Source organism: Mustela nigripes, chromosome 1 (genome assembly GCF_022355385.1).
Source record: "Mustela nigripes isolate SB6536 chromosome 1, MUSNIG.SB6536, whole genome shotgun sequence".
NCBI classification, from domain to species: Eukaryota; Metazoa; Chordata; class Mammalia; order Carnivora; family Mustelidae; genus Mustela; species Mustela nigripes.
Genome location: NC_081557.1, coordinates 259,285,303 through 259,313,114, shown reverse-complemented (window position 1 = coordinate 259,313,114; position 27,812 = coordinate 259,285,303). Strand labels below are relative to the sequence as shown.

Here is a 27,812-nt window from a genome sequence, read left to right as displayed (position 1 = left end):
CCAGTGTATGTAGTTTGGGAGACAGCTTTTAAAAATTACATTCTAAACAATAACCTATGCTATTAAATATTGTTCAAAAACACCATTTCTAGTGCCTGTTGTACAGATGTTTTAGAATTTATTGGGCCATTTTCCTGTTCAGCTATACTTGTGCTGCTTTTTAACGTTTTGCTACTATAAATCATAAAACTGTGCCTTGAATCAGTATTTCTATTATTTCCTGAAGATGGATGTCTGGTATAATCACTGGAACTTAATTTTTTGAGGCTCCTGATTCACAGTGATTAACTGATTTCCAAAAAGTCTGCACTAATGTATATGTCTACCAGCAGAGACCACACCCCAGTGTTCCTATACTCTCATCAGCGCTGAGTATTAGTCATGGATATATCAGAAAACAACAATAACAAATTATTATGTTACACTAAACTTCAATTTTCTAGGTAAGATACAGTGAGTCTGGAATAGAAGATAAATGACTAAAAAAAATTAAATTAAAAAACTAAAAAAACCCATAAATTGTGTGTAATGGAGGGAAGGTATTTCAATAATCCTTTCTTTCACCACTGATCATCTGTTGGGGTTAGGAGGTATCACTGAGTTCACCCAAAGTGTGTCGTTGGACAGCTGCCATAGACAGTACACAGTACCATGAGGCCTTCTGAAGGAGGCAAAAGAAAAGTTTTGCCCCAAAGAACTTTCTACATAATTTCATAAATGAGGAATCACACAGATTGAAATTCATCATTGGAGAATGATTCCAAGCGCATTCAATCAAGTGGCACAGACGGTACCCAACGATTCAGGAGATGAAGAGTGTTGCACATGCTAGAGAAGGTCTTGTGGATGAAGGAAGTCAAGGGGCCTCCTGGTTCCAGATCTGATGCCAGCATGCAGAATCTCAAGAGAGAAAGTGTAACATCAAGAATAATCAGGGTCCGGGCGCCTGGGTGGCTCAGTGGGTTAAGCCGCTGCCTTCGGCTCAGGTCATGATCTCAGGGTCCTGGGATCGAGTCCCGCATCGGGCTCTCTGCTCAGCAGGGAGCCTGCTTCCTCCTCTCTCTCTCTCTGCCTGCCTCTATGCCTACTTGTGATCTCTCTCTATCAAATAAATAAATAAAATCTTAAAAAAAAAAAAAAGAATAATCAGGGTCCTGGTGAAGCGAGAATCAACCCGCTGGCTGCAATCGTTAAGTACTGAATGGGAGTTTGGAAACAAACAAACAAACACACCAAAACACACCAGGTAAGTAAAATTACCCAAAAAGGGGGATGGAAATACTTGGCCTTTAAAGACTAAGGAGTCAACGCAGTGACTATTTCAAACGATCCATAATCATGAACATTTCTCTTACCACAAGCACCTTTTCACATCACTTCGTACATCTACTGGATACTTGAGCACATAAAGGTTCTTCCTGCCTGCCAGCAGGACAGTTTCAGCGATGTGCCCTTTGTGCTGTTTGGTAGTATCTGCGCAATCATGTAAGTATTTTCATGCACTTCATAAAAATGAGTGGAAAGAAGAAAATGAAAACAAGTGGATAAAAGCTATAATCTCCGATTTAATTGATGGCAATCGCCAAGCATACGCCAAAAGACATGCTTTGACCTCATTCTGACGTTCACTGGACTTAAGCTGGCCCATGCTATGTGTGCAAAACTGCTGGAAATATGTCACCGGGGAAGATGTCCTTGATTACATGCAGGTCTGTCGCTGGACTTCCACTGACTGAGTTCTGGCTGAATGGTGGCTCCCTGCATTTGATCTGTGGCTCTACCACTGACTATATTCCCAAGGGTCAATTAGTAAAAGGGGGGTAATAATATTTTGGCTCAAAGGATTACGGTCATGATTAAATGAGATACTACATACCTATTACTCAGAGGAAACAGTTCTTGGCACAAAATCACTACTCAGTAGGTGATAACGTCTCCTCCCACTCCAACCCCAGCACCTCCTTCCCAGGACTACTCCACATGGAACAGAGAAGGCTGCCCGAAATAGGACTCTTGTACAAGAACAAAAAGTTTGCTTTCATAAAGACTTCTTGGCAATTTTATGAAGAATGAATCAGTAGAGGAAGAAAAATGGGTTTGGAGAAAAACTGCAAGTAGGTGCAGGAATCTAGATGTGACATTCCTGGCTCCTGGTAGTTTTAGAAATGAGAATGAAAGGCAAAACTAAAGACTTTGTAGTGGAACACAACACAGATATCCTTCGTTTACGCCCCAACACACGCAGCATTCTTTGCTTGTTTAACCGTAACAGAAAACTGTAACAGCCAGATGCCTTGTGTGTATACATGTGTTGCATTAAATGCAAAAGAGCTAATTTATATAGTTAAGTGATGCTTTTGATATGATTAACACGTTCACTTATAAAAATAACTGGAGGCTTGGTTTTTCATCAAGTTCAGTTAGTTTCACAGAAGAAGCACTGAGCACTGCATGCTTAACATTTTCTCAGTAAATACATGCTTATCATCAAAAAGGTAAGAGAATGTTCACATATAAATAAGTGAAAATAGAAAATCTGCATGTTACTAGGATTCAATATTAAGAGTAATAGTTGGTTTAAACTTTTTACCATTAAGAATGGCTTTTTATAGGGGCACCTGGGTCGCTCAGTGGGTTAAAGCCTCTGCTTTCGGCTCGGGTCATGGTCCCAGGGTCCTGGGATAGAGCCCCGCGTCCGGCTCTCTGCTCGGCAGGGAGTCTGCTTCCCTTCCTCTCTCTGCCTGCCTCTCTGCCTACTTGTGATCTATCTGTCAGATAATTAAATAAAATCTTTAAAAAAAAAATGGCTTTTTATAAATGGATGACCCCACAGTTTTGTTCAGGATTTAATAGCTTATTACTGTTTTTCCTACTTCCAATAAAGAATTTTGTTATAAGAAGTGTCCAACAGCTCCAATTTAAAAATGAAACCATCTACAAAATAAACCTGATTTTTTTTATAAAATAAGAGTATTAGTTGTTTTGTTTTTCTAATAATTTAGAGAAATGACTATTAAGTCTTATGTAGGAGGGCTATTAAAATTCACATATTATACTATTAAATATATGCTCATTTTGTTAAAGTATAGGAGTAAATGCACACACATAATACACTTATTCACTGTTAAAACACTTAAGATTTTATGATTAAAAAATTAACATTATGCACAATCAGAGGAGAAAAAAAAATCTGCTATTTCATCACTACCTCTAACATTTTATTTCTAGTAGAACATGTGGCTTTATTAATATTTCTGGTTAGAGGTGAAATTTACCTGGAAAGGAAATTTGGAAAGGGGCTGAAAATATATACTGATAAATCTTTCAGTTCTGGCATTCGGGTCTCTGAGAGTACTGTCTCCTCACCATCTCCACCGCCCAATACCCGCTGCCCCCACTTAATACCCAGGTAACTCCTGCGCATATTTTAGGTCTTACCCTAAACATTACTTCAATCGGAAACCTTCCCTGGAGTAAGATTTTTGACTCTACCAGTGTACTGCAATGACTATCATTTTACTTGCTTGAAGTACCCCACTCCACACCCCCCCACTTGCCAGTAAGTCCAGAAAATACAGAGGACTGGACTTGTTCCCTGTGCTGTACCTTAGGACCTACTAAGGTAAGGTGTGGGGCATAAATGGTAAGTAGGATATTTAAACGATGTTGAATAAAGGGTCTGTATGATTAAAAAACTGAGTTTTTAAAGTATTACTTTTTTCCTTTGTGGGGGGGTTCAAATGGACACTAAGGATTTTTCTTCCAGAAAAAAAATAAAGATATAAAATTTTATGTATGATTTTTAAGATCAAGGATCCTACATTTGGAAGCCCTGCACTAGACTACAGTGAATTCATGCTATGAAGTTTCTTGGTAAACAGCCATTTGGCTTTCCCTGCGAAAATGCCCATTGGGACAGGCACTTTTTACATGAAAACATATGTAGCTCCCCAAGCAGGACAGGGTTATACTAGGGTGCGGTCATATTAATGAGTAAAAGTACATTATTAGTAAATGTCAGTGGGATTATCTCAGCACCAGACATTCCCGTAGTCACTGAGTAACACCTTCTCCTACATCTTTAGGGGATTTTTCCTCGATTATTTTATATTATCAGTAGAGTACTCCCCAATATATCTTATTGGTAAAGTATTTCCTATTGAATGGAAAAACCTGATCACAAATCTGTACCCACAATCTGCACCCGCACTGTCCTTTGGGAAGCATGACGGGCTATCAATTTCTTAGTCCCTAGAACCAGACTTTGCACCGAGGGACGGCCAATAAATATTTCTGACCAACAGACGGGCCAAAACACATCCTCGCATACAGAGCAGCAGCACTACTACACTTGCAGATGTGTCAGATAAGCCACCTCTTTAAATAGGACAGTAACGCCTGCTCTTGTGATGAACCTAAAGCAACCTGCAACATCAGGGACACTGCAGAGTTGCGCGGTCACGGCACGGAGGAGGTCTGCCGTCACACGCGGCTCTCTGACCTGGAAATCCCCACGTCTGCCCTGCAGACCACTTCTTCCATAGTCTGTCTCGTATTGTCTGCATTTGAAAAGGACGCTTTCTAAGTCAAAAAAGTAATTTCAAAGCCTACAGATGTCTTTGTAACCAGATGGTGTATTTTATTGTATTAAATTGAACATCAGATTCCCATTCTGTAAAAGGTTAAAAGAAAAATAAGTATTGCTTGATAACTGAATTATACTTTTAACCAATTTTTTGTCTGTTTATGGAGGTCTAAGAAAGGACAATGCTAAAACGTGAGTTTAAGCTTACTCACTACTACTTTAGTCTATCTGGTAAACATCTAGTTTAGACTGCTCCAAAGAGTTAGCCCTAAAAACAGAAATATACATTAAATTGGTAGTGTGTTTAAGAATGTGTTGCATCTCAAGCTATGGCTCCGTGAAGAACTACGACACACATAACTAACATTTATAGGGTGTTTTTCATTAGCTATCTCACTTAGTCCTCCTAACCTACAATGAGATAGTTACCGGTGCTAACTACTCGCTACTCTCTGGCTCACCCAGCTCACCAGGTACTGCTGGAAATGGCCCCCTTCACCCTACATCTGCCTGATGATCGCCTTGTTATGTACGCTGTGTAGCCCAGTTTGACTCATTGAATGGAGCCTTTCCTGCACCCTTTCTTCTCCTGCAGAATTAGTCCGAGGCTCCTATCTTTAGGGGAAATCCACTTAAAATCATAGATTCGTAGATTTCCTCCTGGTTTAAAAAAAAAAGTGGACAGAGGGGCACCTGGGTGTCAATCAGTTAAACATCTGCCTTTGGCTCAGGTCATGATCCCAGGGTTCTGGGATCGAGTCCTGCATCGGGCTCCCCCCATGGGGACCCTCCTTCTCCTACTGCCTCCCATTGTTCTCTCTTTTTCTGACAAATAAATAATAAATAAAACCTTCAAAAAAAATTTAAAGGGGTGCCTGAGTGGCTCAGTGGGTTAAGCCTCTGCCTTCAACTCAGGTCATGATCTCAGGATCCTGGGATCGAGCCCCGCATCGGGCTCACTGCTCGGCAGGGAGCCTGCTTCTCCCTCTCTCTCTGCCTGCCTCTCTGCCTACTTGTGATCTCTCTCTGTCAGATGGATAAATAAAATCTTAAAAAAAAAAATTTTTTTTTCGGGGCACCTGGATGGCTCAGCGGGTTAAAGCCTCTGCCTTCGGCTCGGGTCATGATCCCAGGGTCCTGGGATCGAGCCCCGCATCGGGCTCTCTGCTCCGCGGGGAGCCTGCTTCCTCCTCTCTCTCTCTCTGCCTGCCTCTCTGCCTACTTGTGATTTCTCTCTCTCTGTCAAATAAATAAAATCTTTGAAAAAAAAATTTTTTTTTCAAGTGTACTGAAAGACCACCTCCTTGGCTACCAATACGCGCTGAAATAATGAAAGGAATGCTTCCATTCCCATGCATTTAAGGGTTAAGCTAGGCAGAAACTCTAGGTCTAGGCCTGTACTTGGGGTGCACAGTGAGAGGTGGGAGGAGCTCTGTTTTTGGGAAACAAAAGCTAGAAACTGCAAAGCTTCGACTGCTGAGGCCACACGTAACATAGATTATCGTCCTATGAGGGTATATTCTGCTTTTTGCCCATTTTCTCTTGTGAGAGTCAGAACACCTCATTGCAGGACGTGTGTGGTCAGAGAGCTTTCCATCAGTGAGTCAGTGGGAACTACAGCGTGAACACTCCTGCGTGGCCAGGCACCAGTGCTCCGTTTTGTCAACAAGGTGAGATTCACATTACCACTGGCCTGGTGATGGCTAAATTATACCTAATAATCACCACTGGCACTAATATTGAAGCAGGCACTTCCTGAGTCCAAATGACTGTTCAGACATCCTGAGTCAGCCAGCAGAGAAAGGAAATAAAAGCCCCGTAAAGCACCGCCTTGTTTCCTAGATCACTAAACCTAGATGCCTTCCTGTGCCTGGACTTTTCTTTTATTATTTCCATTTCTAATCACTTGAAATTGTTGTTTCTCTTGCCCAATTTAAGGCAAAACTCCAAAATTCAATGACAGCATTTCTCTGTTTTCCTCCACACCCTCTATAGTTGGTTCTAAGGCGTTAAGAACTCCCTATTGGTCTATTTTCCTTCATCAAAGAATGTGCCACCTAGAGCTTAGTTTGGGCTCAGGTATATTTTCCAATGAATATATATATTCATAGAGTCCCCCTTGAAGGATTCGTACGGCACCACTACAATTGCTTACATGAACCAAACAGCTCAAGTTTGCTCACTCATAGGAATCTTGTTCAAGAAACAAATACAAGTCAAAGTACTAAAATTGATAAAAAGTACTTTTGAGACACTGATATACTGGGTTTTATAATTAAGGGAGTATTTCATATTCCATATTGCTCAAGATAGATGAGAATATTTTTGAAAACAAAATATGAAAATTGAGGCATTCGCCATAGACTTCTTGGTAGCCTTCTAAAAATGTGTTTTTCTTTCCTTAAAATTCTTAAACCTTCGGAGGCCATTGTTAACAATACCGGCTTTCTGTGAAATTCCGGCTGATGTTTTCCAACCCTTGTGCATGTTGAGTCTGAGACTCAGAGCCAAAGGAAGCTGCCCGACTGAAAACCCAATTGTGAAAAGGTGCAAAGGGCCTTAAAAACTACTGAAACACCGCCCTGCAAGACACACTGAAATGACTGCTTTGTGTTCTGTGAAATTAATCCTCTCTGAAACCTTCTCAAGGCTAAGCCCAAATGGGAAAATAAAATCCTTTTCGGAATAAAGGGTGAGATCTGAGTCATGATAAGATTGCAATACAAGGTCAAGGGCAAGGAACCACTTTTCCCTAAACCAATCTGCTATGTGCAATTCACCTCATGCTCTCTATTCTGCAGATATGCCTAAATACCAGGCAGATGTTGATAAAGGATTTCTCCTCATTTCTAAATATTTCTGTCTTCATTATTTTATAGTTAGAGAAAAAACACTAGCTAAGAAGCCACTACATGAGAAACAAATATTGGCATCTATGACTCAAATTAATTTTCTTCCTTACAGCATTGAGTTAGGAGCATTAAGGGGTACAAGCAGAAAACCTCTGATAATTTAGAAAAGGTTCTGGGAGAAAGTCACAAGTTAAGCGACCACAAAAGTCTCAAAGGTATTCACCGTGGAAATTTCAAATGGGTCATCACAGTTACCACAAATAAGTTATAAAAAAAGCAATGGCCAATAGATCCCATGGGTAGCGATTACCTTATTAATCACGTTTAACCTATTCAAAGCATTATCCTTTTTAAAGCATCCATATTCATTCAATAAGCACTGAATGTAAAACTGCTTTCTCATCTATAGTCCACATTATTACAAAAAGATAATGTCTGACCAAATAATTTCTAGGTATCATAGCCTGTTTAACATTATATCCTGATGCCTCTTGGTAAAACACCAAGTGTCTCAATTATGTCATGTACGATCTTATAGTCATACTGTCTTAACTTACTTTATTAAGAATTACTGCAGTTTCCATAATATCTTAGTACATAATCAGTATGAATAGCTTCTTCCTTATTAATTAGGGCCCAATGTGATAAGTGACTTCAAATGTTCTCTTTAGAGGCTTAAAGACAAAGAACTCTACGTAGGCACCAGCATCTTTTGAAAGGATACCTCGCGGCAGGGAAAAAGTATTTTTTCCCCCTAGAGTAGAGAAGGGGAACCGGGTAGTAGGTAAGGATGAAAGGTTTCCATGGTTGCTAAACGGTTAGAGGATGGGTTCTTCCTACCTGTCCCTGACCCTCCCAGCCTACCGTAACAATGAGAATGCTAGTGAGACGCTAGTGGACAGGATCTGACCATACCTTCGTGGGTAGGCTCTGGGTCAGGTGTAAGTGAGATGTCATCCAGCTCTCGCAGGCAGAGCCATTCTCCGTCCATAGACACTCGGAATTTGCAAAGGTAGATGGTCTCCATGGCGGCCTGTGTGATCTTGTCAGTGGTGGGGGTTGGCATATCGGTTGGAGGCGTCAGAGCAGACATGATGACTCAGCTGGGACCACAACACACACACACTCACACTCACACACACACTCACCCCAACAAAAATAAATAAAACCTCCTCACCAAAAAAACCCCAAATCCAAAGCTCTGGAACAAAGCTCTCAAGAAAAGGGGTGGGGGAGATTCAAACAAAACACAAGGAAAAATGCCTTACGGTTTAAGAACCAACTGCTCGAGATAAACAATTCTGTACTATCTTTTCTCATCGATAGCTCCTAGCACACAGCGAAAGAAGATGATGCCTGGTCTTCTCCTAGCTTCTCTCCTTGGATCTTCCCTTCCCCCACCTTTTTCAGCTGAGCTATAGGCTTTAAATCCCGCACAGCCGATGCCACCTTAGCTGGCTTTAAAAAACTGGCCTCTGCATGAGTAAGTGAAAAATCCTCCTTTGTGCAGAAAAAAAAAAAAACCCCAGAAAACAAAAACAAAAACAAAAAATCCCCGAAAAATAAACCAATAGTTTCAATGGAGCTTAAAAAAATCCTGAACTGCAGAAATCACTTCCAGGATCTGCTCAGATGAGCCGGGATGCTGAGTTCTAATAGGATTGGTTGTGCGCAGTAAGCAGGGTGTTGACCAAAATGGCTGACTAATGAACTGAACTGAAAATCCAGGCTCATGTGACCAGCTGCTCTGAACGTGGGGCGAGCAATTCCCAGGATGCTTTATAGATGCTGCTGAGGCAGGGAGAGCAATTAGGCTGCTGTTCTCATCCTGTACAACCCACTTCCAGACTGTGCTAGTCAAACTGTGATCAGACATAACACAAGGCACAGATCCTCATCCATTGCCCCGCTCCGGGATAAAAGGGCTGCATAACGGGAAGACAATGAACACTGGGTGGTACCCCGCAGCAAAGATGGGGAAAGAGGCAGATTAATTTAACGAGTACATAATTCACCTCTCATCTCTTATTCTCATATACCTAGCTATTAAAATTCTTTACTCTGCCAAAGGTGGTGTTTTAAGAAAAAGCTAAGGCGGATTTTCAAGTTAAATATCATACTCTAAGGCATTTATAATTTCTTTCCCCAAGGTACAAAAACCTGACTTTTCTAGACTGGACAGAAGTGCAAGAAAACAAACTTGATGGTGTAAAAAAGCAAAATCCCTTCCAATTAATGGCACCCTCCCCCTTCTGATGCTGCTGTATTTACCAAGTGCTTGCATAAAGTATGTCTTATGTTTCTTTTTTTTTTTTTTAATTTTATTTATTTATTTGACAGACAGAGATCACAAGTAGGCAGAGAGGCAGGCAGAGAGAGAGAGAGAGAGAGAGAGAGAGAGGGAAGCAGGCTTCCTGCGGAGCAGGGAGCCCGATGCGGGGCTCGACCCCAGGACCCTGAGATCATGACCCGAGCCGAAGGCAGCAGCCCAAACCACTGAGCCACCCAGGCGCCCCAGAGAATGAGTGAGAGAGAGCGTGAGAGAGAAGATCAGAGGGAGAAGCAGACTCCCCAAACAGCTGGCAGCCCGATGCGGGACTTGATCCTCAAGTCTGGAATCATGACCTGAGCCGAAGGCAGTCGCTCAACCAACTGAGCCACCCAGGCGCCCTTATGTTTCTTTTTTAAGATTTTATTTATTTATTCGACAGAGGGAGATGCAGCAAGAGAGAGAACACAAGCAGGGGGAGTGGGAGAGGGAGAAGCAGGCTTCCCTCCGATCAGGGAGTCTGATGCAGAGCTCGATCTCAGGACCCTGGGATTTCAAACTGAGTGGAAGGCAGACACTTAATGACTGAGCCACCTGGGCGCCCCTGTATTATGTTTCTAGTCAGAAGATAAAGCTCTGTTATATTTTTAAAAGCCTCTCATCCTGGAATATCCCAAGGGCATATTATCATATTCTCCTAAACCAGCCAACCAACTCACCCAGCCACACACCTATCTACTTACTGTATTATCCAATAAGGCATTTATACCTTGGTAGCTCCAAGTTAGGTGTTTGCTTTCTGAGCCACATAAATGACGAGATAAGGCATGATAAAGATTTTCTCTGAAAATGTTTTAGACAACTGAAAACAAGTGTCTGTTCTATTTAAGGATCTGATTTTTTTAAAAAAGATTTTATTTATTTATTTGACAGAGCAAGAGGGATCACAAGTAGGCAGCGAGGCAGGCAGAGAGAGAAGGGGAAGCAGGCTCCCTGCTGAGCAGAGAACCTGATGGGGGGCTCGATGCCAGGACCCTGAGACCATGACCTGAGCTGAAGGCAGAGGCTTAACCCACTGAGCCACCCAGACGCCCCTAAGGATCTGATTTTAAGGAGAAACCTCTAACTTCAAGAAATATATCCTAAGATTTATGACATACTGAAGATTTCTCATCAGAAGGATACCTTGATTTCTGAAAACTAAAAAAAATTCTCCTTGAATATTATTATAATTGTATTTTATATACAATATATATTCATGATATATTACATTTATATATATACTAAAATTTCATAAATGATTCATCTTAATTTGAGGTTGATCTCAAATAAATAATGCTAAAAACAAGACTCTGTAGATAAACAGGCGTTTCTCATACTGGTAAATGTCAAAATGTATATTCGTGTATGATCATTTACAATCAGGAAGAAAACGAGCAAGTAAGGAAAACGAAATATCCTAGGTTTGTTCATTTCTATTTAAATCTCTTCCACCATTATCCTACATCTGGACCCAGAGCTATTCAGTCATTCATTTATTCCTCCAGTAAATACTCACTACGAGTATTCCACATACCAGCAGTATGTGCAGCAGTAAGACAAGGTCACCTCTCCAAGGAGGCAGAGTTATGTATCCAAATCCTGAACACAAGTCTTCATTTAACACATTCACATTTAATTACAGGCTGATTCCTTTCTAGCTATGTACATTTCCATCTTACACATTAAAACTTTAAGGGGAATAGGTTATAGTTTCACTTTAAGCTATGCAATACTTCAAAATCTCGTAAGCAATTGTTAAAACCTTTAAATTAAACTTACACTGAATAGTTCCGGAAATCGCAATGCCAAAGAGCCCGGCCTATCTGTACACATGACATCAACACTGTAGGTCACTGATACATTCTTAAGATACAGAACGGTGAAAACAAAAAGAAATTTGAATACTTGGACATGCTCTGGGTCCACCAATACCTGAACTGAGCCTGTCACAAACCATGACAATCTTTTTACCAACCAACCAGGAAGCATTTACTCACTCTGAACACAGAGGGATTGACTGCAACACACCAGCATAACAAGAACTTCTTGGTCAATGGCAGAGAAACCTGGTTAATATTCCTGCCAAAGGTCCTTCTCTCCGGGGAGAAGACACCAGGAGGGAAGCTGAAGGGAAAGAAAAGCCTTCCTGCGTGAGCTAGCTTTTGGTTTTTTATCAGCTGGAGGAGGTATTAGCAGTCATTTCAGAAATAAGAACCATGGGTAAGAAGGAAATCCTGTATTTCCACTCTTTAAAGCATATCTGCTTGCAGGTAAACACCCCGGAATCTTCAGCATGAAGTTTCTCATTGTTCACAAGCCAAGAATTCACTATGAAAACAGGCACTATTTTAAACTAATAAAAATAATTCTGAACATTGTTTAGTACTAGCTCAGAATGTAAAGATACCATTAAGTCATCAGTGAGACAAACCTTGGAACTTTTTCCTCTTTGGCTCTTACCTGTGAATAAAGGCACATACTTGTAAGGTAGTTGTGAGGAAGACTGAGGTGTAGCCTGTGGCCCTAAAATGGAACTAACAGGCTTAAGTGAAATTCAAATCCAAGGTGATGATCTGAATAATACTATGTTCTAGCTGCTTACACAGCTCAAATTTTCCACATTGTAATTGATTCAAAGCAAATGAGATTCACATGTCAAAGTCAGAAGTCACATTCCTTTTAAAGAATATTTACTCAGCTACTATTATAAGAGGAAGACTGATTTGTCATGCTCAATGTCCCTGTTATACAATGTGGAAAAATTATTATTTAAGGTAGCTATCATGTACTGAACCTCTATTTTCCTGTAGGTCCTTTACAAATACTGTATCAGAGCCTCACAAGAACCTGCAAAGCAGATACTGGTATCACCTCTTTACATACAAAACCAAAGCTGAGCCAAATCACTGGTCCAAGATCACACAACTAGCAAGCAGCATATCTGAAATCATGATCTGCCTTTTGGAGGGGAGGAGGCAGAGAGAGGGGGAATGAGAGAATCCCAAGCAGGCTGTAGGCTCCAGACTGAGCCCATTACGTTGGGCTCAATCACAACCCTAAGATCGTGACCTGAACCGAAATCAAGGGTTGGATGCTTACCCAACTGTGCCCCTCAGGCGCTCCCCAAACCAAAGTCCATGTTTTCTTTCATGCCTTGAAATGTCAGCACTCCAACCCAAGGATTAAATTTTAATTAGGGAAAATAAAAAATAAACAAAAAGCAAAACCAATTTAATATGAGGCACCATCCCCATAAAATTTCCCAAATATTAATTTCAACAAATTTAAGATTAGAAGAAGAGGAAATTTTTATTAGCTTTCACGCTTTACAAACCATATATTCCACTGACATTCTGGTCAGGTTTATAGTAAGTATTTTCTGAGACACTGAGAACCCAGCACAGATGTCCCCTTTTGTGTGCTGAAACCAAATTCTTCCTGATCACCACGAAGGATACACTACTGACCGTACCTCCACCTGAGGAAAAGAGCTGAAAATAACCGAGTTCCTCCTCATCTGCTAACTTAGGGCCTATGCAAAACACTTGATAGAATCAGTAGTGTGAAAAGATAAATGAAGAAGGGAATTATTTTCTAAAACGACTTATTCCAGGACTTCTTTAAATAGCGAACTTCAATGTGTGATTTTAATTATTAAAAAACATAACAAATATCAACAGAACCATCGCCCAACAGATGAACCAACAACTTGAATTTGTGCTCCTTCTCTCTTCTGAATTCCTGCCTCCGCTTTTGAGGCAATTACGTCTGAAATTTGTGTAAACCATTACCTTACTTTAAAAACACTATTATGAAAAAAATTTAAAAAATACTATTATGACTATGGATACCTAAACAATGTGTTTAGCTTCATCTTCTTTTAACTTTACAAAAAGGGTTTCAGTCAACATTGCATTTTTATTTTTTATTTAAAGATTTTATTTATTTATTTGACAGACAGAGATCAGAAGTAGGCAGAGAGGCAGGCAGAGAGAGAGGGGGAAGCAGGCTCCCTGCCGAGCAGAGAGCCTGATGTGGGGCCTGATCCCAGGACCCTGGGGTCATGACCTGAGCCGAAGGCAGAGGCTTTAACCCGCTAAGCCACCCAGGCGCCCCAACACTGCATTTTTAAAGACTCATCCACACTGCAGTGCGCAGCTATGGTGCACACTATCCTTTTATCCTTTTGGCTGCTGTATTGCGAGGTAATAATCCATTGTATATGTGTAAAGAATTTTCTGATCCATTTTCACGCTGATGAGTATATATGGGTTATTTCTAATCTTGTTTCAAATGATGTTATTTAGATACTTTTCAGAAATAGATTCCTTGTAGGTATGTTATTTTTTTTTTTTTTTTAAGATTTTATTTATTTGAGAGACATACATAATACAAGCGAGGGGAGAGGCAGAAGAAACAGGTCCCCCATTGGGGACAGCCGACAGATTCCCCCACTGGGGGGCGGGGTAGGGCTTGAACCTAGGACCCTTGAGATAATGACCTGAGCTGAAGGCCGCTGCTTAACCAACTGAGTCATGCAGGTGCCTTATGTATGCCAATTCTTAAAAGATTTGAAGGTAAGAGACCATTTCACTTACTTCTTTTACAGGTAGTTGTCTCCTCCTATTACCTAGTTTCTATACTGCACACAGTGGTGTTTTTTTAAATGTATCAACTTGTGCAACTAAATCGTTTGTAAAGTTCACAAATTCTACTTCCCCAGGATTCCTGGATTACAGTTTTACAATTTAAGAAGAAAGATCTTACCCCCACACCCCCACATTTTACTAGTTGCTATTAGCACAGAAGGGTTTCTTTGATAAATTACCATCATGATGACACTGGTGGAAGGTACAGATGTTTCTGTTAAATTGTAAGATTTTTTTTTCCCCTGAGAGACAGAAAGTGCACAAGGGGAGCGGGCAGAGGGAAAAAGAGTCTTAATCAGGCTCCATGTCCAGTGTGAGCCTGACGACACAGGGCTTCATCTCATGACTCTGAGATCATGACCTGAGCTGAGATCAAGAGTCCGAGGCTCTTGATCTGTGTGACTGAGCCACACAGATGCCCCTAAATTATAAGATCATTCAGTTGAACAGTCACGATGTTTTCACATGCTCCCTACAACTCCTCTCACTTCCTTCCCTCTCTCAAACAAAAATCTATTATGTCCGCCTCTAATGCTGAGATTTCTACAAATTTAGGTTTATAACATTTGAATGACTCAGTACTACTTTGAAGTATTAACCGAGAATGGTAATAAGTACTATAAAATGATTATAACGGAGAAGCTGAGTTATTATTTTGTTTGTTAGAAACAAACACTACACTACCAGAAGTATTATAATGTATAATTTTTTCACTTGTTAAAATTAACCAGCATGGGACTCCTGGGTGGCTCAGTGAGTTAAAGCCTCTGCCTTCAGCTCAGGTCATGATCCCAGGGTCCTGGGATCGAGCCCCACATCGGGCTCTCTACCCGGTAGAGAGCCTGCTTCCTCCTTTCTCTCTGCCTGCCTCTCTGCCTACTTGTGATCTCTCTCTGTCAAATAAATAAATAAAATCTTAAAAAAAAAAAAAATTAACCAGCATAATACCAACTAACTCCTACCTTAATAACAAAAACCAATTTCATGGCTAAGTGCCACAGGCAATGATCTACAGATATAAGGCTGCCAGCAACTTAGTAGGTATTCCTGGCAAATATATTCTGCTCTTGTCCCAATTTACTCAACTATAAAACTAAATAACTAGCTTCACAAAGATCATGGGCTCCTTGAGAACCTTGCCTGCTTTGCACACCTCTTTATACATCTGCTTAAAAGTAGTACCTACCAAATATCAGAGTCTCAATAGATACTTGGTATAAATATAGAACTCCAAAGCACTCTGTATTCTTGCAATGGTATGTTTTCACCCTCCTATTTCACCTTAACCATGAAAACTCCCAATTTCTGCAAAATCAAGCTGTATTTATGCCCCAATAAACAAGTCATTCTAACACAGACTTTATTCATTTGTACATAATAGATTCGTTCATCTAATATGCACAGGGTGCCTACAATGTGTTCGTCACTATAAACATGAAGAACAAGGTAATAGACAAGAAACAGGCAATTATAGGTTTTTAAGAAATTCCTAAGTCCTTGACACACAGACAACTAATCAGTGTTTTGTTTACATGTACAACTATTTTCTCTGTCAAACTGGTGACTTGTGGATTTCACATTCATTTATTCATTTAGCAAGCGGAGCTTTGGTGGGTAGAATGAGAAACTAGAGGGTTGCTGCTGTCTGAAAAGGAGCCTTCAATTTAGGATGGGATTTCAGTAGTGGAGCTGATGAAGGAAGCTGAGAGCATGTGGACTGTAGGGCCAGAAGGCCCACAGCAAACTCTAGATTCTACCACTTGGAATATTTGCTTCTGTGCCTGCTTCTTTTTTTTTTTTTTAAATATTTTATTTATTTATTTGATTGAGAAAGGGAGATCACAAGTAGGCAGAGAGGTAGGCAGAGAGAGAGAGGGAAGCAGGCTCTGCTGAGCAGAGAGCCCGTTGGAGGGGGTCGATCCCAGGACCCTGAGATCATGACCTGAGCCAAAGAGGCAGAGGCTTAACCCACTGAGCCACCCAGGCGCCACTTGTCTCTGCTTCTTCAATGGCAAATGCAGACGTAATATTAACTACTTCAGAGGTAAAGGAAGTAATGTAAATAAAATGCTCAGCATGGCACTTTGTACAAAGTAAGCAGTCAATAAATACCAGCCATTACCATCACTGTAAGTGCTTGGGAATTCGGGGGGCCGGGGTGGGGGGGTGAGATGCTCACAGGACTGAGGTAGAGGAAAGCAAAAAGGAAATGTGAGCAAAGGCTATGCTGGGGCATTTCTCGGGCCTTGCGGAAGGAAGAAGAGATGGGTCAGAATTTTACCATTCATATCAGATGACCAGATTTCTTAAGTTCATAAAAAAGGCAGGGGAAACAGATGCGTCTATCTTCGGAGAGTCCCTAAACAGATTTAAAGTTAGAGGAACCACATTCTAAAAGGCAGCTTGCTCAAACAACTTCTGCTTTCAACATTCCTCTTGCTGAGTGTGTGACAGTTTCTCTTCTCCTGTTTTATAAAGTTTCAGACTTTCCCACCTCTGCCCCACCTCCATGCCTCGCCCTCTGACACCTGTTGCCTGTCAAGTCTATGTGGTATGGAGCAACTGTAGAACCAGTCAGTCATGAACAGGGGCCCTGCAAACAGGATACCAGCTTGGCCAGAAGCCCCTGACTGATGTTTTAGAAAGACCATGAACCTTTCATAATTATAGTGGAGAAGGGGACCATATTGGTACTCTCTCAAATATGACTGCTTTTAAAACTCTAAAAGCATTTCATTTTGGGGTGCCTGGGTGGCTCAGTGGGTTAAAGCCTCTGCCTTTGGCTCAGGTCATGATCCCAGGGTCCTGGGATCGAGCCCCACATTGGGCTCTCTGCTCGGTGGGGAGCCTGCTTCCTCCTCTCTATCTCTCTCTGCCTGCCTCTCTGCCTACTTGTGATTTCTGTCAACTAAATAAATAAAATCTTTAAAAAAAAAATAAAGCATTTCATTCTCCTAATTTTAAGCCATGCTTATGATACTCGACTGACTTCCCAAAATAAATGTTAAAGCTAATAGTTAAGCCACTTCACACTACAGGAAGAAGTTTCCCTGTTTATAAGGTTTAGGTGTGATATCCTGCAAAGTTCATTATAATGGGACTCCCTGGGGTACCTGGTTGGCTCAGAACATGTGATTCTTGATCTTGGGGTTGTGAGTTCAAGCCCTAATTGGGTGTAGGGCTTACTTATAAGTAAGTAAGTAAATAAATAAATAAATAAATAAAAACAATGGGATTCCTTTATTTATGATGGCTACATGTTACCTTTTGTACAATGACAAAGAGTCAGTGTATCTCTTAGGCAATGCTCTTATTTAAGGACTTTCCAAAAATACTAGACAACAAGGAAATAGCACCCAGTTAATTCTGCTACACTCTCCCCATCACCCTCCCAGACTTTTTACTATCTATAACCTACACTAGAAAAATATGTTCCCTTAGCTTCTTTGTAAGATTCTACCTTGTTAACATAGATTTCTTTTAAAAGCCAAACAAAAAGGAAAAAGATACAAGACAGAATAAGTCAGGGGAATATGTTTTGAGGACAATACTAGTCTTTTAGCCCTAAAAGTTGCTTTCTTTGCCACCCTTCCTCTGCTCTCTCTCAGCAAATTTTACTGCCTTCTACCTAAACTGATTTGAGGAGCATACAATGATTAAGGACACGAACTACAGTATCATACTATGCAGGAATATGAATTCATTCTCTGTACCTCACTTAAAAAACTGCATTATAAACAAATAGTGAATCATTATGTGGTATATGCAAAACGAATATAATGTCATATGTCAATTATACCTCACAAAAAATAAACAAAACACCTCTGGAGATAAGGCCAGATAATCTGTGCTAATAAGACATCCAGGTGATTCCTATAAGTGCTAAAATTTGAGGTAAGAACTATCCTAAAACCACAAGATCTGTGTCTCCGGAATGTCAACTTTTAAATCCAAGGTAACTCTACCAGAATTTCTGTATTTTATAATAATTTAGAAAAGTTAGAGATACTGAATCAAATATTCTGAAGAAAAACATGTTGTATCCATCTATGTATATGAATTCTATATGAACTACTCCTTCCCATTTTTTTCTTTTCAGTTTTCATTGTTAAGAGAGTGGTTTTATGTATTGGCACTTCTACCTATTGGAAATATTATGAAATCAAAAAATCAGTAAGTATTGGGGCATCTGGGTGGCCCAGTGGGTTGAGCCTCTGCCTTCGGCTCTGGTCATGATCTCAGGGTCCTGGGATCCAGCCCCACATCCGGATCTCTGCTCAGCAGGGAGCCTGCTTCCATCCCCCCACCCCCAACCCCACCCCTGCCTGCCTTTCTGCCTACTTGTGATCTCTCCCTCTGTCAAATAAATAAATAAGATCTTTTAAAAAAAATCGGTAAGTATTGATGATACATGTGAACTTTCTAGCTCTCTGCATGGCACACGGAAATATTCCATAAATGGCAGCTGCTGTACTACTATTATCTTACTGCTCACATTCTTTATCTGAAGTTGTTTGGGTTATAGAACTATAGTTAAACTTCATCTAATGAAGTCTTTTGGGATCCTCCAGTATCCAGAATGAAGCTAAGATCAGAAATAAGAAAAAAGAAAACTCTGTAACAATGAAGAGCAGGATGGGAACAGTCAAAACAAAGTCTCAGAGATGACCTCTAATATTCTGAAGTCATTGCTTTGTCAATCTCAGAGCGTGCTCTGACTTCTTGATAATGCCAGGCCAGAGGAGCAAACGAAAGGAAGGAGGCAGGAGGAAGGGGAGAAGTGAAAGTTCAGGTAGCAGTGGTGATAAAAGCCAATTTGGGAAGGGGAAACAGCAGACAGGTTACCACAGCCACAGGAAACGGGGGCACGACCCAGCTCCACTCCCTCAGCTCAGGTCACTGCAGCTATAGGTGCAAGGGACCTACCTGCAGTTAGCTATTTAAATACTCCTGAATCCTGGGGCGCCTGGGTGGCTCAGTGGGTTAAGCCTCTGCTTTCGGCTCAAGTCAGGACACCAGGGTCCTGGCATCGAACCCTGCATTGGGCTCTCTGCCCAGCAGGAAGCCTGTTTCCTCCTCTCTCTCTGCCTGCCTCTCTGCCTATTTGTAATTTCTCTCTCTGTCAAACAAATAAACAAAATCTTTAAAAATAAGTGAATAAATAAATACTCCTGAGTCCTAAACTCCAGTTCTGATAGTCACTAACCTATGATTAGATACTGTCTGAAGATGCTACATTGCTGAAGGATGGGGTTGTTTTTTTTTAAATGAGTGTTTATAGCTGCCTATAGATAGTGATCCTTAACACAGGTGTAAGCATTTTTTTTTTCAGGGAAAGCATTCTTAATATAGTTGGAAAAGAGCTGAAGATTTGTGAATCACAGCACTGTAAACTGAGACACTGCTCTGTTCTACGTTTATTATACCAAAAAGCTGTCTTCAAAAAAGTCACAACTCAATCTGCCATTCTCAAATCTACCAGTATAAAGATGACTGCTCAAAGTGTTAGGGTTCTGATGGTTCAGTCCTATCCCCAGGACTTTTGAGTTTGAGCAGGTACCTCTATACTTATGAAATAGGATAAAGTAGTTTTGTCTTTTCAAAATTTAAAAAAAAAAAAAACATGCAGCAGATGAACCAATTAATGTGTATTCAACTGCTGACCACGTGTAATGCTTTATGGAATACTATTAATTGATGAAAACAGAAGAGAGACAAAAAACCAGAAATGTCCATGGAGGATAAATTAAGATCAATGAATAAATACATACATATACACACACAATAACGTGCGTACATGCACATGTACATCTATTTTTATGTTGCGTGTATGTGTATAAACTAGACATAACACTTTTTTCTTCCCTTACTCATTCCTGCATTTATACATAAATGAGAAGTTCCTCCCCAAATCAGGGATTCTTAAAGTGCATCTGTGGATGTCATTCAAAACAAAGCTTCTGAACTCAAATATAAAGGTGAATTTTTCAAATCTCTGGATACAGGTAAGATTTCTAAAATAAAAAGATGACATTGACTTAATATACAATACCTCAAAGTTATTATATATTACGCACTTTTGGCAAATAGATTAGCAAGAGTTAAAAACTAGGTGTTGAGGAGGCAAACATTCACTGGGTGTTGACGCTGAATCCAAGTACCACCCTGGCGGCTGAAATGAGAAATCTTCTTAAAACTGTTCTAAGGTTGGGAGCGCCTGGGTGGCTCAGTGGGTTAAAGCCTCTGACTTTGACGCTGGTCATGATCCCAAGGTCCTGGGATCGGAGCCCTACGGCAGGCTCTCTGCTCCCCTTCCTCCTCTCTCTCTCTCTCTCTCTGCCTGCCTTTCTATCTACCTGTGATCTGTCTGTCAAATGAATGAATAAAATCTTAAAAAACAAAAAACAAAACCAAAAACTGTTCTAAGGCTGCTCAAGTCAACAGGCAGGAGACCCAGAGTTCTGATACTTGATCAAGTACATCATAGAAAGTAATATTGCACTGAGCACCAAGAAATGTTGTAATTAATATATAGAGTACCCCTTTTTCCAAGTATGACTGTGTTCTGAAGTAGATATAAAATAACAAGATAAAAATTAAAACTCAAGAACTACTTTAATACACTACTACTACTGCAAGGTAGAGACTAAGAGATCATAGGTATGAAACCTCAGTTTTAAGTCTTCCATTCCTGATCTTGATCATGCTTGGGCCCTAGTTTTCTTTTCTTTTCTTTTTTTAAAGATTTTATTTACTTATTTGACTTATTTGACAGACAGAGACCACAAGTAAGCAGAGAAGCAGGCAGAGAGAAGGGGAAGCAGGCTCCCTGCTGAGCAGAGAGCCCGATGCAGGCATGATCCCAGGACCCTGGGATCATGACTTGAGCCAAGGCAGAGGCTTTAACCCACTGAGCCACTCGGGTGCCCCTTAGGCCCTAATTTTCTAACAATTAATAAATAAATAAATAAATAAATAAAGCCAACCCTTAATAGGGGAAGAATCAAATAAATTAACCTAAATTCAGATAATCCCCACAAATGACAATGGCCAACAGTTGAAAATTTCTTCTGTCAAACTTTGTACCAGAACTGTTGAGAGTTATAAAGAATTGACTGGACTGTTTTCACTCTATAGTGATAGTTAATAACCAGATTACACAGAAATAAAATTTTAAGGATAAAAAAAGGGCTGTGCTTAAACAAACTAGAAAGCAGATTCCTTAGAAAACTGAAAGTACTGTGGTCAATATTCTTATCTCCATCTCCTCTGCTTATTAAAGGACTAATTTCTACCTTAATTAGACTCCCATCTGGAGATGAGCACAGACCACTCCAACACACAAACTATGGTTTCACTAAGACTGTTAGTCAGTGGTCAGAGCTGGCCCCCTTTCTAGGTAATACAGAAAAGGTCACACGGGACTACTACCTCCAGCTGAATCCAGTGGCCCCCTAAGCTAGGAGAACCATGCCATCCGTTTTCCAACTCGGGGGTTTGCTTAAAGATCACGGGCTTGGTAGGCAGGGAATCTGGGTCAACTTCATTCCTTCTCTAAGGCTGTGACCTGGGACAGGTCACTCAATAATACTGACCCTTAGCTTTATCTGAAAACGTGGCGTCGTTATCTCACAGAGATGTGAGGATTAACTCTGATAATCACAGCACATGCACCCAGAAAATATTCGACTAATGTTAATCTTTTCATAGGGGATGGATGAAGGGTTAGAAAAGGCAAAGTCGGGATTTCTTGGTTGAGGGGAGCAGTTAAAAAAGGTTTGCTGCGGCGATCAAAGAAACCTTTAGCTCTGTCTCTGGGAAAGAGAGATCCCCTCATCCCTTTAGGCAAGTTTCTCCCCCTTTTCGGAACTCACACAGCAAAGTATTTCGCATTTATGGCACGCCTGGTATCTCCAGCCACATTTTCCTACTGTAAGACCCTGTCTTGTCGAACCAGATTTCACATTCCTCCCAGTCTTTTTATACACATTGTCCGCCCTAGGGCCCCGCTCACGGCGAGCAGCAGTGAACCTCTGTGGGCCGACACAGCCCAAAGTGGGGTCCGCGGCAACCAGAGGGCTCGCGCGTCCGGGGCGCCGAAAGGCGGAGGCCTCTTCCTGCCAAACGCTCCAACCTCGGGAGCGGCCCCTGCAAAGCCACACGTCCCCCTTCTCGGCATCTCGGGTACTGGTCCCGATTTCTCTTCCCGGTCCGGGGGGACGAATCTGTGGGACCTACGGCCGCGCCGCGAACGCTCGTAAAAATTGTACTGGTGCGGCTGAGGCCGCGCGGGCGGCGGCGGCGGCGCAGCAGCCACACCTACTCGGCGGCCGCGGCGCCGGGAGCCCTCCCCAGGCGGGTCGCCGCGGCCGCCGGGTCTCCGGGCGCCGCCCCCTCCTCGGCTTCTCCGGGGAAGGCGCCCCGCCTGGGACCCGGGGCCGGGATCCGGCGAGCACGTGGGAGGCCGGCGAGGACCAGCGCCCGGCCCGGGAGGGGCGGGGAGGCCGGGCGGGAGCCCGCGGCCTGGGGAGACGCGGAGGTAAACAGTCCGGCGGCCGGAGCGCGGCAGTTCCCCGCCCCCCGCCCGCCTCCCGGCCGAGTCCCCCCGCTTCCCGCCGCCACTCACGGTGCTTGCCGCCGCCGCCGCCGCCGCTCGGGTAGCTCAGCAGCAGGAAGGGCAGCGGGGAGCCCGGCGACGGCGGCGTCCTCCAGGCGCGCTGCTGCGGCGGCGGCGGCGGGCGCGCTGCGAAGCCGGCGCCTCCATCGCCCGGGTAGAGCAGGAAGAAGGGGGCGGCCACCGGCGAGCCGGGCTCCGACTGCCCCGCGGGGGAGGCCGGCGGCGGCCCCGCCTCGCCCTCTCGGTCCGCCGCCCCGGCTGGAGCGCGGCGCGGCTCCTCCGGCTGCGGCTCCCCGCCCCTCGCCGGCTCCTCGCTGCAACTTTCCGCGCCGGAGGCGGCCGGCGGCGGGGTCTCAGCCATGCTCGCTCCTTCCTTCGCCGCCGCCGGCGGCTCGCTCCCGGGCGCGGGCAGGGGAGCGGAGGGTCACGGCGGCGAGTCGCCGCCTCGTCCCGTCCGCGCCGCCGCCGCCGCCGCCGCCGCCGCCGCCGCCACCTTTCTCCTCGGCCGCGGGCCGGCGTCTGCGCTCCGCCGCGCCGTCTACAGGCCGCCCTGCCGGGGTCGGAGCCAGCGGGAGCGGCGGCCCCGCCCGACGGCGCGGTCCCCCTACCGCCGCCTCCTCGCGCGGCTCCTCCCGCCCCGGCCCGCAGCCAGCGGCGCGGCTCCCCTAGGGGGCGGCGTCCTCCTCTGCCCACGTCCCGCCTTCCGCTTCCCTCCGCCGGCGGGGCCCTCCCTCCCGACCCCAGGGGAGGAGACGGCGCCCGGGGCCGCGACCTCACCCGCCCCGAGCCCGGCCCCCTTGGGCCGTCAGGGGTGTCCGCCCCCCGGGGCTTGAGGGGCGGGAGACGGGGCGCCGCCGCCCGCGGCGTTTCCCGGGGCTGCCGCCTCCCGTCAGCCGGAGCGCGGAGGCGCCGCGATCGCGGTGGGAGCAGGGGCGAGGCTCCTTTTAAAAGGGGCCTCCCTGCCCGCGGGTCCTCAGCGGCCCCACTCGCCTTTCACACGCGCGGACTCGAACCGTTGGTTCACGGTTCTCATGGCTGAGCGCCGCCTGGGACAGACTCGAGGAGGGCGTCCGCGTTCCGCCACCTCTTTTGTTCCCTGTCACGCGCGCCCTGTAGACGCGTCGTCTCTGCTGGGACGCGAGCTCCCGGGTTTTCGGGCGTTCCGGGCGCGCACGAGCGCATTTTCAACCAAACACGAGAACTGATGCGACCCGCGTCGGCTACAGGTCGACGGTTTTCCCTTCCGTGGGGCCCGGGGCTCGCTGGTCACTGGGCGCCGTGGCTCTATTTTCAGTGTTTGAGTCGATGCTGACGGATCCAGTCATTCCCCTCAGCAAACGCTTCTTTCTCCAATAGAGACGATTTCCGGTTATTACCGCGCTTTCTGACGCCGGATTCCGCGAGCCTCACGCGGGTTTCCTAGCGGGTTGGCTTGGTGCTCGGGCTGCGGGGCGCCGGCGTCGTGTCCATGCGGTCTCCGCGGCGCCGGCGTCGTGTCCATGCGGTCTCCGCATCAAAGCCCCCTGCTGTGGCTCATGGGCGCCCGCTTTTCTCTTTCTGTCCTTCCCGCCGCAGAGGGAGCTGTCCTTCTCTGGGAAAATAAACCTTTTCATTGTTATTCTCTGAAAATCACTCTCGAAGTTACAAGGAATTAACGTGAACCTTCTAATACTATCTTTCACCAAAAAAACTTTGAAACAAAAACTAGTTTAAAAAACGTTTAGGAGCAGCCAACGTCAAGGAGCCTGACCGTTTTCTTGTAGCTTTTTCTGTTTCTGGCATTTCCCTGACCTGTTGATCCCAGCGCTGCAGCCTCCCTAAGTTCCTTGTGCTCTGAGCCAGGATTCCTCTTTTGTAAAAATTATTCTATTCCTTACTCACAGACCTGTTGTGGAGATTAAATAAGAAATTCGGGGAAAGCCTTTAAGACCAGACCTGTCAACTTCTTATTAGCTATAATGTTATTAGCTATATTTTATTACTGGCAAAACAGCATAGAACTTTCAGAAATAAACTCAACTGAGGGGGGGAAAAAAACCCTTTTTCATCGTATCTTTAGCATTTGGGGAGATTGTTTGGCCTTTTTATTTCAGTCTTGCTGAGGGTGAGAATCTTGATAAAAGACATGTTTGCCTTTTAGGAATTACAAACTGTAAAATACCTCGAAGAGAAAAACTTAAAGATTCCGGGTGTGTTATATGGTTTTAATGTCCATCCTTAACTGGATCTTCTACCTTATTTTTGCATGCAGAAAAATTTAAGTATGATTATAGCTCCTTCACGGAGATGTTTTGCAATGTTTCAGTAAAGAGTTTGACAAGAATATACACTTAACTCCATTGAAGGTAGGAGGAAAGAGCAGAGTCCTCACAAATCACAATCAGCCAAGGAAGTCATCGAGTTCAAGTACAAAACATGATCTAGTCTAAATCGCCAGCTTTGGGGTGCCTGGGTGGCTCAGTGGTTTAAGCCTCTGCCTTCGGCTCAGGTCATGATCTCAGGGTCCTGGGATCGAGCCCCACATTGGGCTCTCTGCTCAGCGGGGAGCCTGCTTCCCCCCCCCCCTCTCTGCCTGCCTCTCTGCCTACTTGTGATCTCTCTCTGTCTATCAAATAAATAAATAAAAATCTTAAAAAAAAAATAAATCGCCAGCTTTCTCCTCTCTCGTTAGCCAAGATCCCTATAGGTATAAGAAACACTGACATGCTGTGGAATCTTGCAGTGCAATTGTTTTTTGTGCATGCCTCTCTGCATTTAAAAGCAGTTCTATTTATGTTTTATGTCGTTAATTAAGTGGCCGTGTAATGAATATAGAAAGCCAGCTGAAATATGAGTTCTTTAAAATTTATAGGTAAGGCTCTTTGTGAGCCTTTTCTTTAAAGGTGGATGGTACTCCAAGTTCCTAGTTGCTTATGCTTTTAGCTTTTGGATCAATAATATGATCACAGCTCTACATCAGCTTCAGTGCAGTAAGGGTTGATTCAGCTGCTGCACACATTTAAGGAAGCCAAGATTATAAAAACAAGCCTAAACATGTTGCTTCTTGAAAATTCACAGAACATCTTACTGTACTGTTTTAAAGGGACAAAATCCAAGCTACTGTAAGAATATTCATTTTCTTGTGAAATAAGCAAGAGAGGCTTTTCAACTACATTCATTTTGTTTTTATTTATCCTTCGATTTTTTTGAAATCCTCTGGTGATCTTAAGGATGGACCCTTAGAACGTGTGACAACACTTTTTAGAAATCAATATCATGGATGTACTTTTAGCGTAAGCTTTTTAGAACTGTGGTGAGAGAAAAAAAATACTGCTTGGGAACAGATGGAACATTTTTGTTTTTGCTTTTTTTCTTTTTCAGTGTTGTGTATAGGCTTGTAATGATTCCAAGATAATGGTTTTCCATGCTCCTGGCTGGCTCAGGGGGAAGGGCTGGCAACTCAAGATCTCGGGGTCATGAGTTCAAGCCCCATGTGTAATGTAGAGATTATTTAAGTAATTAAAACTTAAAAAAATAAATAAGGGTGCCTGGGTGACTCAGTCAATTAGGTATTTCAGCTCAGTTCATGGGGCACCTGGGTCAGCTCAGGTCATGATCTCAGGGTCCTGGGATTAAGACCCACATCGGGCTCTCTGCTCAGCAGGGAGTCTGCTCTTTGCTTTCGCTCTCCTTCTGTGCTCTCTCTCTCAAATAAATATAATCTTAAATAAAATGAAATAAGGGCGCCTGTGTGGCTCAGTGGGTTAAAGCCTCTGCCTTCGGCTCAGGTCATGATCCCAGAGTCCTGGGATCAAGCCCCGCATTGGGCTCTCTGCTCTGCGGGGAGCCTGCTCTCTCCTCTCTCTCTGCCTGCCTCTCTGCCTACTTGTGATATCTGTCAAATAAATAAATAAAATCTTGAGAAAAAAAAAACAACTGTTGTTTTTTGTTTTTTTTTTGAGCAGTTTGTTTTTCATTGTGTGGTACTTGGGGAAAGACTTACTTGAAAACTATACACTCAACTTAAGATTTCATGTTTAACTTCTGATTTTAATCCAGAAATTTATTTACACCAATTAGTTAATATAAAGCCTCAGTGTGAAAACTCTCTGGAGAGTCCAATGTTCTTTCCTTTTGATTCACAAGGTTTTGATGACCGTCACTGACTTATTTTTGCAAAAGATTAATTATAAAAATACTTAGTCAATATATATATGTCCTCTCCGTGTTTATCTGTTAAACTCTTAGAAATATAAGCACTGCTTTTTTTTTTTTTTTTTTAGATTTATTTGTCCCAAAGAGAGGGAGAAAGAGAGAGCCCACAGCAGGCAGGGGCAGAGGGAGAGGGAGAAAAAGAATCCTCAGGCAGACCCCCCACTGAGTGTAGAGCCCACCAGGGTCTACCATGACCTGAGCCAAAATCAAGAGCCGGGCACTTAACTGACTGGGCCACCTAGGTGTCCCTATAAGCACTACTCTTAATATAATATTCTTAATGAGATTACAATGCGCTCTTAAGATACATTTATCTTCAGCAATATACTTAACCCAGGTCAAGCGATGGCAGTTTTCTTTGGGTGAAAGAAATATGGATGCATTTTTCCATTTTTCCACTTTCCTGTATTGCAAATAGTCTATGATGAAGGCCTAGCCTTTATAATAGAAAATAAAACATGTTGAGGGATGATTTTGATTAAGAGTTTGGTAATTATATATATATATATATTTTATAAAGTTCTATTAATAGCAAAGAGCAAAGTGGTGTTCCTTATGTTTACTGTGGAGAAGGGGCGTTCAAAGGCTTACACTAGAGAAGCTT

The 27,812-nt window shown here is 43.2% G+C and overlaps 1 protein-coding gene across 10 annotated transcripts in view; it reads right to left on the bottom strand.

Moving 5' to 3' along the window:
* RUFY3 (RUN and FYVE domain containing 3) overlaps nt 1–23,476 on the bottom strand; it is an 81,500-nt gene extending 58,024 nt beyond the window's left edge. For 6 of the 10 annotated variants that reach the window (XR_009401244.1, XM_059384965.1, XM_059384984.1 and 3 more), the window contains exon 1: nt 23,024–23,476. Coding sequence is in view for 9 of the 10 variants with exons in the window: in XM_059384965.1 (XP_059240948.1) it covers nt 23,024–23,375 (352 nt within the window). In the remaining variant the exon portion in view is untranslated. Of the gene's footprint in view, nt 1–8,352; nt 9,210–23,023 lie in introns of those variants that run through there. The other 4 variants (XM_059384975.1, XM_059385028.1, XM_059384993.1 and 1 more) reach the window with 2 other exon arrangements.
* Between the last annotated feature and the right edge of the window lie 4,336 nt (nt 23,477–27,812).